The 16,327-nt window shown below is 34.1% G+C and overlaps 1 protein-coding gene across 1 annotated transcript; it reads left to right on the forward strand.

Moving 5' to 3' along the window:
- Positions 1-11,917: 11,917 nt before the first annotated feature.
- On the forward strand, positions 11,918-13,422 carry LOC140035650 (protein FAR-RED IMPAIRED RESPONSE 1-like). Its single transcript, XM_072076960.1, has 2 exons — positions 11,918-12,449; positions 12,755-13,422. Exons 1-2 carry the CDS (start codon positions 11,918-11,920, stop codon positions 13,420-13,422), a joined length of 1,200 nt encoding a protein of 399 aa, XP_071933061.1.
- The last annotated feature ends 2,905 nt before the right edge of the window (positions 13,423-16,327 follow it).

A 16,327-nucleotide genomic window follows, 5' to 3' on the forward strand; every position in this document is an offset into this window, starting at 1 on the left:
TCATCAAGGAAGTTGGAAGGAGTTGGTGGAGTGATTTTGGATGGGCAAGCTCTAAGCTATCATTTTCTTGAGGTTTCAAGGTAATCTTTGCTAGAAATCCTTTTCTACTAGTAATATGCTAGATATTTGTGATTTCGAGTTGCAAAATATGTGGTTTATGAGGAATATTGTGGGTTGAAGTAGTGATTGAGGAATTTTCTATTATTATAATGAATTTTCTGCCGTTATGTGATGATTGAGGCTTGGCCATGTTATGAGGGGTTGCTATATGAATTATTGAGGTATTATGTGCTAGATGGCCTTGTCTAAAAGAATTTCCAACTTTTGTGCATCAATTCTAGTTTTAGGGTTTCGAATTGGGGCTTAATTGTGATTGGTTTTGGAGCTATCAATTGGCTCAAATTGAAGGAGTATTGTGGCCTAATTAGGTATGTTGTATGGCCTATGATTTGTATGTGTAATTGTGATTGAATTGAGATGCGATTGGTGACGTATTGTAGGATGGAAAATAAAGAAATTAAGGGGAAGTGCTGTCCAATCTTTGAGAGCATTTGATTGCTTTGAGTTTGAGTTAACTCTTGGTAGAAATGAAGGACTTGGACTTGATTGAGGAAACTGTCTATGATGGATGAGATTCATGAGCTGTGGTTGGTGAGTGATTCCACAACTATTTACAAAGTTACTTTTCGAACTATTTCTTGCATTGCTTACTCGATTGCATATCATGAGTGCTTGCATGTGTATCATGAAATGATTTGGCTCCAATGAGTTCTTAGGAAGTCCGGTGCTTAGAACCAACGTCTCCACCACTGTTTATTTGGAGCACAAATGGCTCCCTATTACTGTTTGACTATTAATTGATCTATTTGAGCGTTGGATGTTTAAGTACAATAATTTCACTGGCTCACAAGAGCAATAAACGTACATTTGATTATTGATTCATGACATCATTGAAATGAATTGTTGTGAAACTTATTTGATTACTGATTTTTACTGAACACTCGCTGAGCTTCTAGCTCACCCCAAAAAAAATTTTTCCCCATAGGGCTCGAGGCAAAGGAAGCACGTGTAATAAGTTATCAGTGTATCTGGAAGATTATCTCATGTGTATTTTGCTTTTCGATTTACTTGTGGTATGTAATTCGTGGAACTTTAGAAGATGTAATATTTGAGACTGATATCGTAATTGTAATTATTTGGGAACTGAGAACTTTTGTCTTATTTGGGGAATTGTACCACTATTTGAGATTTGAATGTATGTACGTATACGTCCTAAACTTGAGAAATGTTATTTCATTTATTATTGAGGTTGTACCCTAGGTTATTGGATTTGAGTGATGTAATTTATTTGAGAACTGCTTAGTAGTCCCGGCAAGAGTTGGGCAAGCGGTCCGCCAAACCCTTTGGTTCGCCTTAGGGGGAGGTGGGGCTGTCACAGTTGGTATCAGAGTTTAGGTTTCAGATCTTTGTAGTGTATTTGATGTGAGACGCAGAAGCAAAGATTGGATCTTAGAGGAACTGTGAGAACCCGTAAATTTTCGTATTTTCTAGGGTTTTATTTTATTTAATCACACGTTTTTCTGTAATTTCCTTACTAGAAAATTTTCTAACTCGTTTTATGAGTAAATAGGGTTTTTAAGTCATTTTTCTAGTATAAGTTAGTTCTTAAGATTTTAGAAGTGTATACCGGACGTGGGACCCGCTAGTGCGGAAAGTTCGGTAAAATTTGGCTAGTTAGATTAAGTTTCGTATACCGGGATTAATTTAGCAGGTATTAAGAAATAACTAGAGGCTACTAAATGGATTGGTGTAAGAGGACAAAAGGATAACCATGTATTAATTGAAGTGACAAGTGTCACTTGGTGACTAATCCTTGGACTTTGACCACAGTATTCACTACTTTACCAATTTAAGCAAAAATTACCCAAAAATCACCCTTATTTGTAGCTTCATGGCCGGCCCTCTCTAAGGGAAAAGGAAAAGAAAGCTCTCCACTTTCTTAGCTCCAATCTTGTTCAATCTTCAATTCCAATTGTTTAATCTTGAATTTTCTCCATAAAAACCCCTAGTTTAGTGATTATGAGGTGATTAGTGAAGTGGGTTGAAAGATTAAGGTGCTAAGTTGCTCCTCTTCTTGGGCTGTTAAGGTGAGTAGCTAAGGGACCTCTCTTTCTTCTCAATAATGCTTAATTAGTGACTTATGTGAGATGAAGTGATGACTTTAGGTGTTGTTTCATGATTTTGGTAGAAATTAATGAAGTTTTATATTTATTCATGATTTTTCTGTTTTACTATGATTAATATTGTGTGGCCATATATGATGGTTGGGAACGGTTTAGAATGAAGCCTTAGGGCGTAAATTGTAGCTATTTGCGGAAAATTTTCGCTTTGAACCGAAATTTCCAGATTAGGGTTTCCATTTTTTCCCCTTCTGACCGGTACTGTTTCCCTTAGTTAGAGGCCAAATTAGTCTTGGATTAAAACATAAAAGTTGTAGGGAATGATATTTTATAGTTGCCTACAAAATTTCAATCAAATCGGAGCAACGTACCTGTGAAAAGACTAAAATACCCCTACTGCCCTGTTTCTGTCCGAACCTGGTAATCAGCTTTGGTAATTGGTTAATTTGATTTGGAATACTACTGATTTGATTGTTGATGTTTTCTTAAGAAATATAGCCTGGTATCTTAGCTTTCGGAGGGCTTTGGAATCACTTGAATTGGACTTTGGTAGCCTGAATTATGGTTATTTAACCAGAATGCGGTTCGTTAACCTGTTTATACGGTTCTGGTTTGGTACATTGAACTTTTGACCTAGTTGTACTACAAACTAGACTGAGTGGCCTTCTTCAACATTGTAGCCCTTTCTCTTAGCTTCGAACGGTGTAAATTTCACCCCAATCCAATAAGTGTAGCTCCAGTTGTGTCCGTTCCGCTAAATGACGTCAAAACTGTCTTTTGGATTTAGGGTTTATAATTGGGGCTTTTCTAGGGTTTCTTTATTGAGCTACCATTTGGTTCTTTTGAAGGGTATTGTGGCTCTAATTAAAGGTGTTTGATAATTTGTGATTGGGTGTTGAGGTTTGGTTGGAAAGTAAAGAAAGACAAGGGAAATGCTGTCAAAATTTTCGTGGAACTTCTGCACAGTCTCTGGAAATTTGCTATATCTTGATGTAAGAATGTCAGAATTGAGTTCTGTTTGTTGTGTTTTAAACTAGATTCATAGGGTTATAAACCGTATAAATTTCAGACCAGCTTTTATGTCTGTACCATTTATGGTGATTTTTCAAAGTTGACTGAAATATTGTACCTGTTCTGTCTTTCACTGGATAAAGCAGCAACTTGAGGCTTGAATTTGACTGACTTGTATTTTGAATCTTATGTGGATGTTCTCTAGAAAGTTATAGCCCTTTGAATGTATTTTCCAATGGTATAACTTTTACTAATTTTGGACCTACAAAACTTGAGATATGATTTCTCATATAGGGTTGCGCGAAACTGGAAAATCTTGTTTTTCTAGTATTGACCTTACTTTCATTTTCTACTTCAAATTTGGAGTTGGTCAATCAATGTAGGTAGAGTTTTGAGGTTGTTCATGCCTTTAGGACTAATTGTTATCTTTTCACTCCAAAGTCACCTCTTCGCTTTACATTAATGGTTTATTTGGATAGGCACCCGACTTGTAATCGAGCTTTACTTGCGAATTCCATTTATTAGGTCTTGGAGTCCAGTCTTAAGTGTTTGCCTTGATTGTTCTAGGAGGTGCTGGCGAGTAAAGCCACACTTGGGAAGGAAACTTTTGAAATTATCCTTGTTTGATCTGGTGAGTGTACCACTTCCCTGCCTTGTTGCTTAATTGGTTCATCTATACTTGAAATTTGTGACATGGATAACTATGAACTCTGTTATTTTGAATGAGACGATGGTGCACTTTATCATACTCGTTCTCTTGCCTGTGTTGTATAAACTGAAATCTCTTACTTGTACTTGTTATGAATTCGAACTTGTTACTTGCACTTGTTATAAGGGCGTTTGGAAGTCTGTCCAACGACCTTCTTGTTAAACCTGAGCTCAATCTCATGGGGAGTTAATTAAATCGAGCCAGCAAGGGCTTGGTCGAGGTATTTGACAATCCATGAGTGCCTGTTCCTAGGGAATCTTTGAGTATTGAGACTCTTGATTCCAGTATACTCGAGTATTACCACTTTTATTCTTGTTTGATGTTCGGGCCCGGTAAGGGGTATGTTTGGTGAACGGAATTTGGCGTTAAAGTGGTGATCTATTGGACTGGTTCCTTTATTTGAACGTTGACGGTGGGTCAACAAGGTTGGATCAAGTATTGCAACGGGGATTTGGCTCCTGAGAGCCACCTGTATCCTTTAAATTGTGATGTTCGTTCATTTCTTTTACTTGATGCGGATATGTGTCCTATAAGTGTTTTCTCATGATTTCTACTGTTATATTTTTGGTACCTCATTGAGTTTCTAGCTCACCCCGTTTCGTTATCCTTGTTTTCCTTACAGGAAATCACCTTTTGAAAACTATGATGTTTTGAAGCATGAGTTGAGCTAATTTTAGTACTCTTTTGTATAGTTCCTCGATGGTTGGAAAACCTTGATGTATTTTAACCAAACAATTCCCTTTTGAATTGTAAATTTGCAGTCATGTGTATATAAAAGTGTTTAACCATGTTCCTAAATTGATTTGGTTTGGAAATGTTCTTTTCTAGGGTTATCTAAAGTTGTTGTGCTTGTTTGGGTTTCGGACAATGAATGTTATCTTCTCGAAATTCTTTTGAGCGGTTGGTAAGGTTTACGCTCGTTCCGGATCCGTAGTCCCGGCGAGAGCTGGGCAAGCGGTCCGCCGAACCCTTTGGTTCGCCTTAGGGGGAGGTGGGGCTGTCACAGGAGCACATTGCGAATTGACGGAGTTGAACCCAAACTTGGACCACTCAAGAGTAAATTCAATGGTAGAGGATGCCACAATCAAGTGTGTTTGCTTGATTGATAAGTCAACGAACAATTCTAGAATCAACTCTAGAATGTTCAAACTAGCTTTCACAAGCTAAGGAATTCGCCACAAAGAATTGAATGAAATTTTGAAATTTTTATTAATAATATCGCAAAACTGAATGTAAAACATCACTTAAGGCTATTTATAGCCTTAACTTAACCCTAATAAAGTTGGAAAAACATCAAGGAAATTCGGCCAGCCTGTTTCTTTTACTTGGCCAAAGTTTGGCCCAACAATACATAGATCTTGGCCGGATTGTGACGTGGTAGCTTCGGCAGCCAAGTTTGACTGGCTGTTTTCCTTCATTCTTATCTTACTTTTGGCTGATATTTCCCTCATTTCTTTCCTTGGCTTGGCTGGCTGTTTGAGAGAGGAAACAAGAGAGGAAAAACTTCATTTTCTACTTCTCTTTCTTGCCAAAATCTTGAGTTTTAACCGTTAGTTTTGCAAAATATTCCATACAAATGCTCACTAAGGAAGTTTAAAGAGGTTGGTGGAGTTGTTTTGGAAGGGGAAGTTCTAAGTCATCATCTTTCTTGAGGATTCTAGGTACCTTGTTTGGAAAATTTCCTCTTTGTTCTAATAATGGCATATTAGTGGTTTATAGTGGTTAAATATGTTGTATTGTGGAAGATTTCATGGTTGAACGTAGAGTTTGATAAATTTTAGATTTATTGGTGATTTTTTTGCTTTTATGTGATGATTAATGTTGGGCAATGGAATGATAGCTAGTTAGGTGTAAGATCAAGTTTAAATGTTCTAGTTGCAGTTGCTTACGGAAAATTTTCGCTTGTGGGGTTAAAGTTCAGATTAGGGTTTCTAATTTGGGGCTTTGTTGTGATTAATTATGGAGCTATCTAATGGTTGTATGTGAAGGGTGTTGTAACCCTAATTAAGAGTGTTTAATAGCTTATGATTTGTATGTGTAATTGTTATTGAGTTGAGATGTGATTTGTAATGTCTTGTAGGATGGAAAATAAGGAATTTAAAGGGAAGTGCTGTCCAATCTTTGAGAACGTTTAATCACTTTGAGTTTGGGTTAATTCTTGGTAGAATGAAGAGCTTGGACTTGATCGAGGAAATTGTCAATGATGGATGAGGATTATGAGCTGTGGTTGGTGAGTGATGCCCAAACTATTTCCAAAGTTACTTATGAACTGTTTCTTGCATTGTTTACTCGATTGCATATCATGCGTTCTTGCATGTGTACCATGAAATGTTTTGGCTGAAATGAGTACTTGGAATTCGTGTACTTAGAACCAACGTCTCCACCACTGTTAACCTGGAGCATTGATGGCTCCCTTGTACTGTTTGACTGTTAACTGATTTGTTTGAGCGTTGAGTTTTAAGTATGAGGATTTCACTGGCTCACAAGAGCAATAAACGTACATTTGATTACTGATTCATGACATCACTGAAATGAACTATTGTGAAACTTATTTTATTACTGATTTTACTAGTTACTCGCTGAGCTTGTAACTCACCCCAAAAATATATATTTTTCCCTCCGCAGGGCTCGAGGCAAAGGAAGCTTGTATTAAGTTTTTCGTGTGACTGGATGGATTATCTCCTGTACAATTTGAGTTTTACATTTATCTTGTGTAATAGTTAGGATTGTATGAATGTTTGGAATTGAACGAATGTATATGTACATTATACGTTTGGGAATTAGCACTCGCTTCGCTTATGATATGTAAATTCATGGAGGAATTGATGTATATTTGAGATTTACATTGTAATTTAATTGAGAACTGTAGTGAGTGAGTGAGTCCCGGCAAGAGCTAGGCAGGCTGTCCACCGAACCCTTTGGTTCGCCTTAGGGGGAGGTGGGGCTATCACATTCCAACTTTTGTGCATCAATTCTAGCTTTAGGGTTTCGAATTGGGGCTTAATTGTGATTGGTTTTGGAGCTATCAATTGACTCAAATTGAAGGAGCATTGCGGCCTAATTAGGTGTATTGTATGGCCTATGATTTGTATGTGTAATTGTGATTGAATTGAGATGTGATTGGTGACGTATTGTAGGATGGAAAATGAAGAAATTAAGGGGAAGTGTTGTCCAATCTTTGAGAGCATTTGATTGCTTTGAGTTTGAGTTAACTCTTGGTAGAAATGAAGGGCTTGGACTTGATCGAGAAAACTGTCTATGATGGATGAGATTCATGAGCTGTGGTTGGTGAGTGATTCCACAACTATTTGCAAAGTTACTTTTCGAACTATTTCTTGCATTGCTTACTCGATTGCATATCATGAGTGCTTGCATATGTACCATGAAATGATTTGGCTCCAACGAGTTCTTGGGAAGTCTGGTACTTAGAATTAACGTCTCCACCACTGTTTATTTGGAACACAAATGGCTCCCTATTACTGTTTGACTATTAATTGATCTATTTGAGCGTTGGATGTTTAAGTACAATGATTTCACTGGCTCACAAGAGCAATAAACGTACATTTGATTACTGATTCATGACATCGTTGAAATGAACTATTGTGAAACTTATTTGATTGCTAATTTTTATTGAACACTTGCTGAGTTTCTAGCTCACTCCAAAATATTTTTTTTTCACAGGGCTCGAGACAAAGGAAGCACGTGTAATAAGTTATTAGTGTATTTGGAAGATTATCTCATGTGTATTTTGCTTTTTGATTCACTTGTGGTATGTAATTCGTGGAACTTTGGAAGATGTAATATTTGAGACTGATATCGTAATTGTAATTATTTGGGAACAGAGAACTTTTGTCTTATTCGGGGAATTGTACCACTATTTGAGATTTGAATGTATTTACGTATACGTTCTAAACTTGGGAAATGTTATTTCGTTTATTATTGAGATTGTACCATAGGTTATTGGATATGAGTGATGTAATTCATTTGAGGACTGCTCAGTAGTCCCGGCGAGAGTTGGGCAAACGATCCGCCGAATCCTTTGGTTCGCCTTAGGGGGAGGTGGAGCTGTCACAGTAAGGCTGGTACAGGCTAGCGTCATCTAATTTTTGGTTTTTGTGAATTATGCTCGCGCTAGTGCTTGATTGGCGTTGGAAGTCATCTGGATCTTAAATCTTTTGTTATATTTTGAGAAATGTATGAATATTTCAGATAGACTTGGGCATAAATGTACATTCTAATTTTGGAACTGTTGTTTCGTTTCCCTTTTGAAGTTATAACTTATTTTCCTGAAGTGAGTGAGTGAGTCCTGACGAGATCTAGGCAGGCGGTCCGCTAAACCCTGGGGTACGCCTTAGGGAGAGGTGGAGTCGTCACAGTGCCACCATCAAATTAACCGAAAAATTATCCCTTTTTGTGACGACCCCACCATCCCCTAGGATGTACTCCAAAGGTTAGCAGACCGCCTGCTCAACTCTCGTCAGGACTCACTCACTCACTCAAATTAACTTCTGAGATAATGTATAAGATTGAGAGTAGAAGAAATAGCAATCCCAAACTTAGAATGTACATCCATACACATGTCTATCTCAAGTGTTTATACATATCCAAACATAATAAAAAATTCAAATTCTAGTTGCACTTCTAACCCTAGTCGAGCACTAGCGCTAGAAGAATTACAAAAGTTAAAAGTCTAGACAAAACTAGCCTTTCCAACTTCACACCTATGCTCGTATCCCCTGTAAGGAAAACAAAACTAATGGAGTGAGCCAAAACTCAGTGAGGTTCCAAAATTTCATGCAAACCCAAGTAGCAAATTAACCATTGTAAAAACTTGGAATATCAAAGTAGCGAGCATAAGAGTTCATAAAAATGAGCAATAACACTTTAAATAACAAATCATTAGATATCCAACATTGTCAAGTAAAAGGATACAGTAGCTTTTGCGAGCTAACTCCGCCATAGTTTCACCAAGTAGTAGTTGACACTCTATCAACTTTCATGTAGAGTAGCCAGTCGTAGTGCAACATTTAACTCCAATCTCCATCCATCAATCAACCCCCTACCGGGTCCGAACTCCAAAATAACAGTGGTGGTACAGTACCTATGGTTCACCAGTCTCCTCGACCAAGCCATTACTGGCTCAATTCGACTGACTAACCAATAGGGTTAGGATCCCAGACAGTATTCAAGTCATGCACACACATATATATCAAACTATTTGTAACCAATATACAGTAATAAGTCACATTAAGGCAAGTGCGATAAAGTACACTCTTGTCCTATCAAACAAGTTAAGTACCATCCAATCACGTTAATAAAGCAATTCATTCAAGTAATAAGTTCAAACATGCATTTGAAAACACTCACCAAGAATTTACTCCTTTCCAAAACCAAGCTCAGGTTCAATCCCTTGGCTAGAGTCCAAATTTGTGATAAAATATCGTTTACATCTTGAAATCAATTAGGGTTTCAAAATATAGGAGTTTCGCTTAAAGAAAATCAAGTTAATAGAACTTATTTAAGTGGTATTCATTTTACTTATCAAATCCTAGAAAATTCATGTTCGCTCTATTGGTTTCGATAAAGAAGCGATTAAAACTTGTAAGTTCGCAACTTGGTATAAGAAACGATAAAATCTTGTTTAAAGTGGTCGCTACTTTGTCGTTGAAAAATATACGGGTCCGTTTGGATTCCTTGTTTTTGCTTCTGTTTTTGAAAAACTGTTTTTCACATTCCAAATGCTACAGTAAATGTGTATTTCCAAAACAACTCTAAAAACACATATCCAAATATTATATCAAAAACATATCCATATGTATATTTCAATTTGTATATTTCAATTATGTATATTATATATATATATATATATATATATATATATATATACTATATTAATATAAATTGGAATATACAAATTGAAAATTATATATTTATATATTATATGTTATATAAATATTTATATACATTAATATTATACATAATATTGTATATTATACATAATATAATATAATATACATAATATGTAATATTGTATACATAAATGTATAAATATTTATACATAATATATTATGTACATTATATTACAATATACACATTATTAATGTATAATATTATTATGTACATTATTGTGTATAATAATGTATAATATATAATATACATAATATGTAATAATGTATAAATGTATATTATGTATAATATATTATATTATGTATATTATATGATATATATAGAATATTATGTATATTATACAAATTGAAAATTATATATTTTATATTTATATATTATATATTATATAAATATTTATATAATGAAATATACAATAAATATTACAAATTGAAATATTATATAAACACCATATTTATAATATTCTAATATTTATCATTAATATTAATGTATATTATATATATTAAATATTTATATATTATATATTCATATATTTATTTATACATATTATAATATTTTATTTTATTTAAAGTGAAAATATTATTATATATTTATATAAATATTATATATTATATAATATATATTATATATTATACATTTATACATAATATATATTAATGTATATTTATAATATACATTTATATTATGTATTATATATAATATAATACATTTATACATTTATATTAATATACATAATATTAATTTTATATTTATACATAATATAAATACATTTATACATTTATATTAATTATATTAATACATTTATACATAATATTAATATATATTTATAATATATTAATTTATACATTTATATAATATTCATTTATAATTTATACATTTATAATAATATACACTTATACATTTCTAAATATATTTATATTATGTATTATATATAATATAATACATTTATATATTTTTATATAAATATATTTATTTATAAATATTTATAAATGTATTATAAATGCATAAATGTATATTTATATAAAAATTATAATTTATAATTTATAATTTATACATATATATAATATTAATTTATATATTTATACATTTATAATAGGGTTAATTACATTTACCTCCCCTGAGGTTTGACCATATTACCAATCAATCCCTGTAATTTGTCCAAATAACGGTCTCACCCCTTGAATGATCAAACATTTAACAAAAACCCCCTTAATGCCGAAAATGCCCTTATTGAGGCCATGTTGCATTAAAAAAAAGAACATATTTTTATTTTATTAACCTTGAAGCAATCCAAAAAAATAGAAAAAAGTTTTTGCTTATTATTTTATAAAAACCATATCTTTGCTTCCATAAATAGTTTTGAATCAATAATTATTTTAAATCTTAAAAATGAATATTAAAAATTAGATAAATTGAAAAAAAAATAAAAAAGAAGCAATTATTTTAAATCCTCAAGTATGGTTCAAATTTGTGGTTCAAGGCATGTTGCGGAGAGCACAAGATATGTTTTCCTCAATTCTACAATAGATACGGATTAGTTGTTGGGTTCAGTGTTCGGAAAGACTAATTGAACAAGGATAAAGACGGTGTAGTTACATCGAGAAGGTACACATGTTGCAAAGAAGGTTTCAAATGACAGTATGAAGGAGATGTAAAACCAAAGAGAACTCGGGCTGAAACAAAAACCGGATGTGAAGCTAAAATGGGGATAATTTTGAACAGAGAAACAATGAAGTATTAGGTTTGAGATCTGGTAATCGAGCATAATCACACACTACACATTCCAGAATGTGCTCATATGATGCGTTCGCAAAGAAAAGTAAGTATTTCTCAAGGAGTTCAAGCTGAGATTGCAAATGATGCAGGAATATCCTTGAAACAATCCCATGAACTCATGGGAAAAGAGGCAGGTAGATTAGGCAATATTGGCCACACTCGTGATAACTTAAAACGCTATCTACGAACAAAAAGAGAGAGGGAATTAAAGTATGGTGAAATTGGTGCAATGCTACGATACTTTGAAAAACAAAAATTGGAAAATCCGTCATTCTTCCACGTAGAGCAGCTTGATTGTGAAGAACAAATTACAAATATATTTTGAGTTGATGCATCAATGCTGATGGATTATACCTATTTTTGGGATGTGGTTACATTTGACACCACATATAAAACTAACAAGGAATACAGACCATTGGGTGTATTTGTGGGATTCAATCAATTTAGACAATTGGTTATTTTTGGAACAACTCTATTATATGATGAGGCCATTGAATCATTCAAGTGGATGTTCGGTACATTTGTAGAGGCAGTTTGTGGAAAGCACCCAAAAATCATCTTCACAAATCAGGATGCAGCTATGGCCGCTGCAATTTCAGCTGTTATGCCTTCAACATACCATGGTCTGTGCACTTTTCATATTAGAGTCAATTTCATGAAACATCCTGGAAACTATTACAAGGATGGTAGTAATCTCCCATATAGATTTGCTGAATGTATGTATGAGATAAAAGATGAAAATGAGTTTATCATGGCCTGGGATGCAATGCTAAAAGAACACAAGTTTGAAACAAATGAATGGTTGCGTGGCATTTATGTATATCGAAAGAAATGGGCAAAATACTTTATGAAAGGCGTCTGGACTGCAGGTATGCATAGCACACAACTAAGTGAGAGTCTAAATGCTTCCATAAAAAATATCTGAAACTTGATCATGATCTGGTTCAATTCTTCAAATATTTTAACCGAGTTGTGGATGAAAAAAGATATAATGAACTAAGAGTTGAGTATCACAGTTGACAGAAGCTGCCAATGTTGGGATTGCAATAAACTCCCGTACTGATCGAGACAGCTTCTATATACTCTCCATGCATGTTTGTTGCATTCCAGAATGAATATGATGAATCCACTACAATGGTGATTTTGGACTAAAAGCATACTACAATGCATGTAGAATATATTGTCAGTCAGTATGATGGAGAAAGGGAGAGAAGAGTGATATTGAATCCAATAACTAAAGACATTACTTGTAGTTGTAATCTTTTTGAGCAGGAGGGAATCCTATGCTCACATGCTTTAAAGGTGTATGATATGGTTGGAACAAAGTTTATTCCTGATCAATATGTGACAAAGAGGTGGATAAAAAAGGCAAGGTCTGGAGGCAACGTCGATTGTAAGGGTAGAGAAATATCATCAGATCTGTCTCTCTCTATTTCCCATCGATATAGGCTATTAGCACCCGAAATGGTAAGACTTGCTACCAGGGCTGCCATGTCAGAAGCCGCTATAAAGTTAGTCAGTAGCGTAATGTCTGAATTGTCAAAGAGAGTCAAAATGCTATTTTGTGAAGAAATAGATAAAATAACACATAAGAGTACATCAATGGATCTATGCAAGGAAATACAGGTGCAGAATGCACCTGACCACTTTGTGACTCCAACGGGTTTGAAGAAACGAAATGGCAGAAAAACTAAAAAAGTATTGCGTAGTTGGGTGGATAGGTTTCATAGGCAAAAGAAGAATTCTAGATTGTCTAAGGCAAGCACTCCTAAGATAGTTAGTACTGAATCATACTTTTGGACTTACATAACTATATCATTTCAATTGACTCTACTATCATAAGCCGACTCAGTTGTTGTATATTTTTCTCTTTTCAGTCATCAAAATCCTATCAACCTATAAACATCAAGCAAATGTTTGTCATCGAATAATTCTGTGGCCGTAAGTAGCTATTTTTATACTTTACATAATGTGCATTATAGTTCACTGTTACTTATTTAGTTATTACAAATTAATGTTTTACTTGTACACATTGGTTATTAAGGTGTACATATTAGTATGATTCGAACATAGATTAGTATGCAATCCTGCCATGATTTAATATGATTAGATCCATCACATAAACTTTTGATTTTATCATGAGTTTTTTAACTAATTCAAAGCCCCAAATGTAGACAATAATCGTTCTATAAAGCCATATATACCTGTATGCAATGAAATCAGTTGGTGGCTTCACCGGATTTACTGGATTATTGTCATAATGTTCCTCAACCTGCTTGCCTTTATCTTTTGTAAGATTCATCTTCTTGGTTCCCCGACGTCCCATAATGTATTATTTCAAACTGCACCAAAATAAATGACATGACAAAAACATAAGGGATAATTTCAAAATCCTATCCCTTGAGATTTCTTCACAGAAGTGTGATAATACACTTCTGTAGTTACAAATGTACAAGAGATTTATATAAAGTTACAAAATGTTCAAAACTTGTTACACTATTTACGGACGGTTGATCTAACAACTGTTCCTACCTCACTCCCTAGTATTAAATAGTCATGGAGTTTCCAATGATGTTAACAGCAACAATGGACATTATGTCATTGTCAAAATTACAATTCCTAAGTAAACAATCAATTACCATCAATTGAATAATGAACATTATGCCATTACCTAATGAAAGGAACTCCTAGATAACCACAAAATCAACAATTGAATAACCATACTTACAGTTTGTTCTTTACCATGTACACTATACACAAGTGAAAGAACACTCAGTTTTTTTACCATGCTATAGGTTTGTAAACTATAATAACTAATATGTACAAGAAAAATATCAATTGATACAAACAACATAACAATATGTCATGCCAACTTTATTTGACTAAACTCTCAATCTAAAATCATATAACAAATTAATAGCAATAACAGAAAAATTGCTGCTTAACTGTGAATATTGACAGTTATTGCATTCTCAGAATAGGTACAGAAAAAAAAACAAGCAACTACTAAAAACTCTTTTGTCACCTTTCACATGATGTTCTTATACTCCCTACAACAATTTCTTTTATATGCATTGAAATTTTTATTGTCCAAACAAATCAACAAATTGTAAGTCCAATAGCACCAGTTGTAACTTAACCTTAACTATCAATCAATTTTGTGATTTCAAATAAGAGACATTCATGGTCACCTATATTCCATTCATGCCCAATTAATTGAGTATTCCATCACAAAATTTTAACTTTCATGTGAACAAAATATGATAATGAGAAAATTGTGTAGGATGAAATTTTCAGGCAAATAAGAATATCTGCTCAATTGTGACTATTGACAGTCATCGTATTCTCAAAATAGGCAAAGAAAAGAAGCAAGCAACTAATAAAACCGTCCTAGCCACTTTTCACATGATTCTATTATACCTACCACAAGAATTCCTTTCGTATGCGTTCAAATTTCTGTTGTCCTAATAAAGCAATAAATTGTAAACCTATTTAAACCACATGTAACTTAACCCTAACTGCGTGTAAATATTTTTTTCAAATAGCAATCTTTTACTAAACCTATGTCCAAATCATGCCCAATTCATTGTAAACCTAATTAAACCACTTAACCCTAACTGCGTGTAAATATTTTTTTCAAATAGCACACATTCACTAAACCTATGTCCAAATCATGCCCAATTCATTGGCCATTCCATCCGTTGTCTTTTTTTCCCTCAAAATTTCATATTAGTGTGTATACTGTCTAAATAGCGTGTAAATATTTTTAGTTCATAGCCCGGTACATCTGACAAAAGATAAATTTGTTCGATCATTTCAACAAAATAGAGTTTCTTACCTCGATTAAATTTGCAATCTCCAACTATTGCAACACCCCAGGGCCTTGGCTTATGCAGTTTCTCCTCCTCCCAAAAACACTGTGGGTCTTCTTTAGGAGGAATTCAAGTAGTTGTTTTGAGAATTAGCAGACAACGGGGAGTAAGATGGGAGTGATTTTGTAGAGTGAAATGACAGTTCTTTTGTGGAGTGATTTTTTGTATTAGCAGACAACGGGGAAAGGGTTTGGGAAATCGGGAAAGTGAAATGGGAATTTCTGATAAAAAGGAACTTTGCATTAATAATTTGGGCAGGATAAATTTGACGCCCTTTGACGATGATGCTCCATCTGTTTGCAAAATTTTTATTTTTTTATTTGCCACTCAATAAAACGACGCCGTCTTCTTCAGCTGATATAACTTTGCGATGTGGCTTCGTTTTGGCCGTTGATGATGGGCCATTACATCTTGGCCATGAAAAGTTTCCGGACGGTTGACTAACAACCGTCCAGGCCCCTGATCCATCAAGCAAAGCCAAAGCAATGCCCCCCAATGGTGAAACTGAAACTGCTGTTTTAATATAGCTCTGTGTGTGCTCGGACACGGTACAATGAGCAAATATGAATATCCACAGCACAGGGCTCGTAGGTGTATGTGGCTGTAAATAAAGAGCTTCCTTCTATTTGGACAAAACGGTTCTCTTTGGTCTGCAAATTTTTGAAAGCTGTTTTCGAAAGTTATTGTGCTGCTATCGAAATCTCACCCATCATTTCAAGTGTTTATTACTTCAAAAATTCTTCCAAAGGCAGTTTAGGTTGAACATGACCTCTAGCCCATACATGCCATCTTGATCAAAAGCCATATGCGGCAGGCAAAATGATATTGGCAAACACTTGATAGATCCTATTTACTACCTAGAGTTAGTGGTTCAA

The sequence above is a fragment of the Coffea arabica genome, chromosome 2c (assembly GCF_036785885.1).
Source record: "Coffea arabica cultivar ET-39 chromosome 2c, Coffea Arabica ET-39 HiFi, whole genome shotgun sequence".
Taxonomy (NCBI): Eukaryota; Viridiplantae; Streptophyta; class Magnoliopsida; order Gentianales; family Rubiaceae; genus Coffea; species Coffea arabica.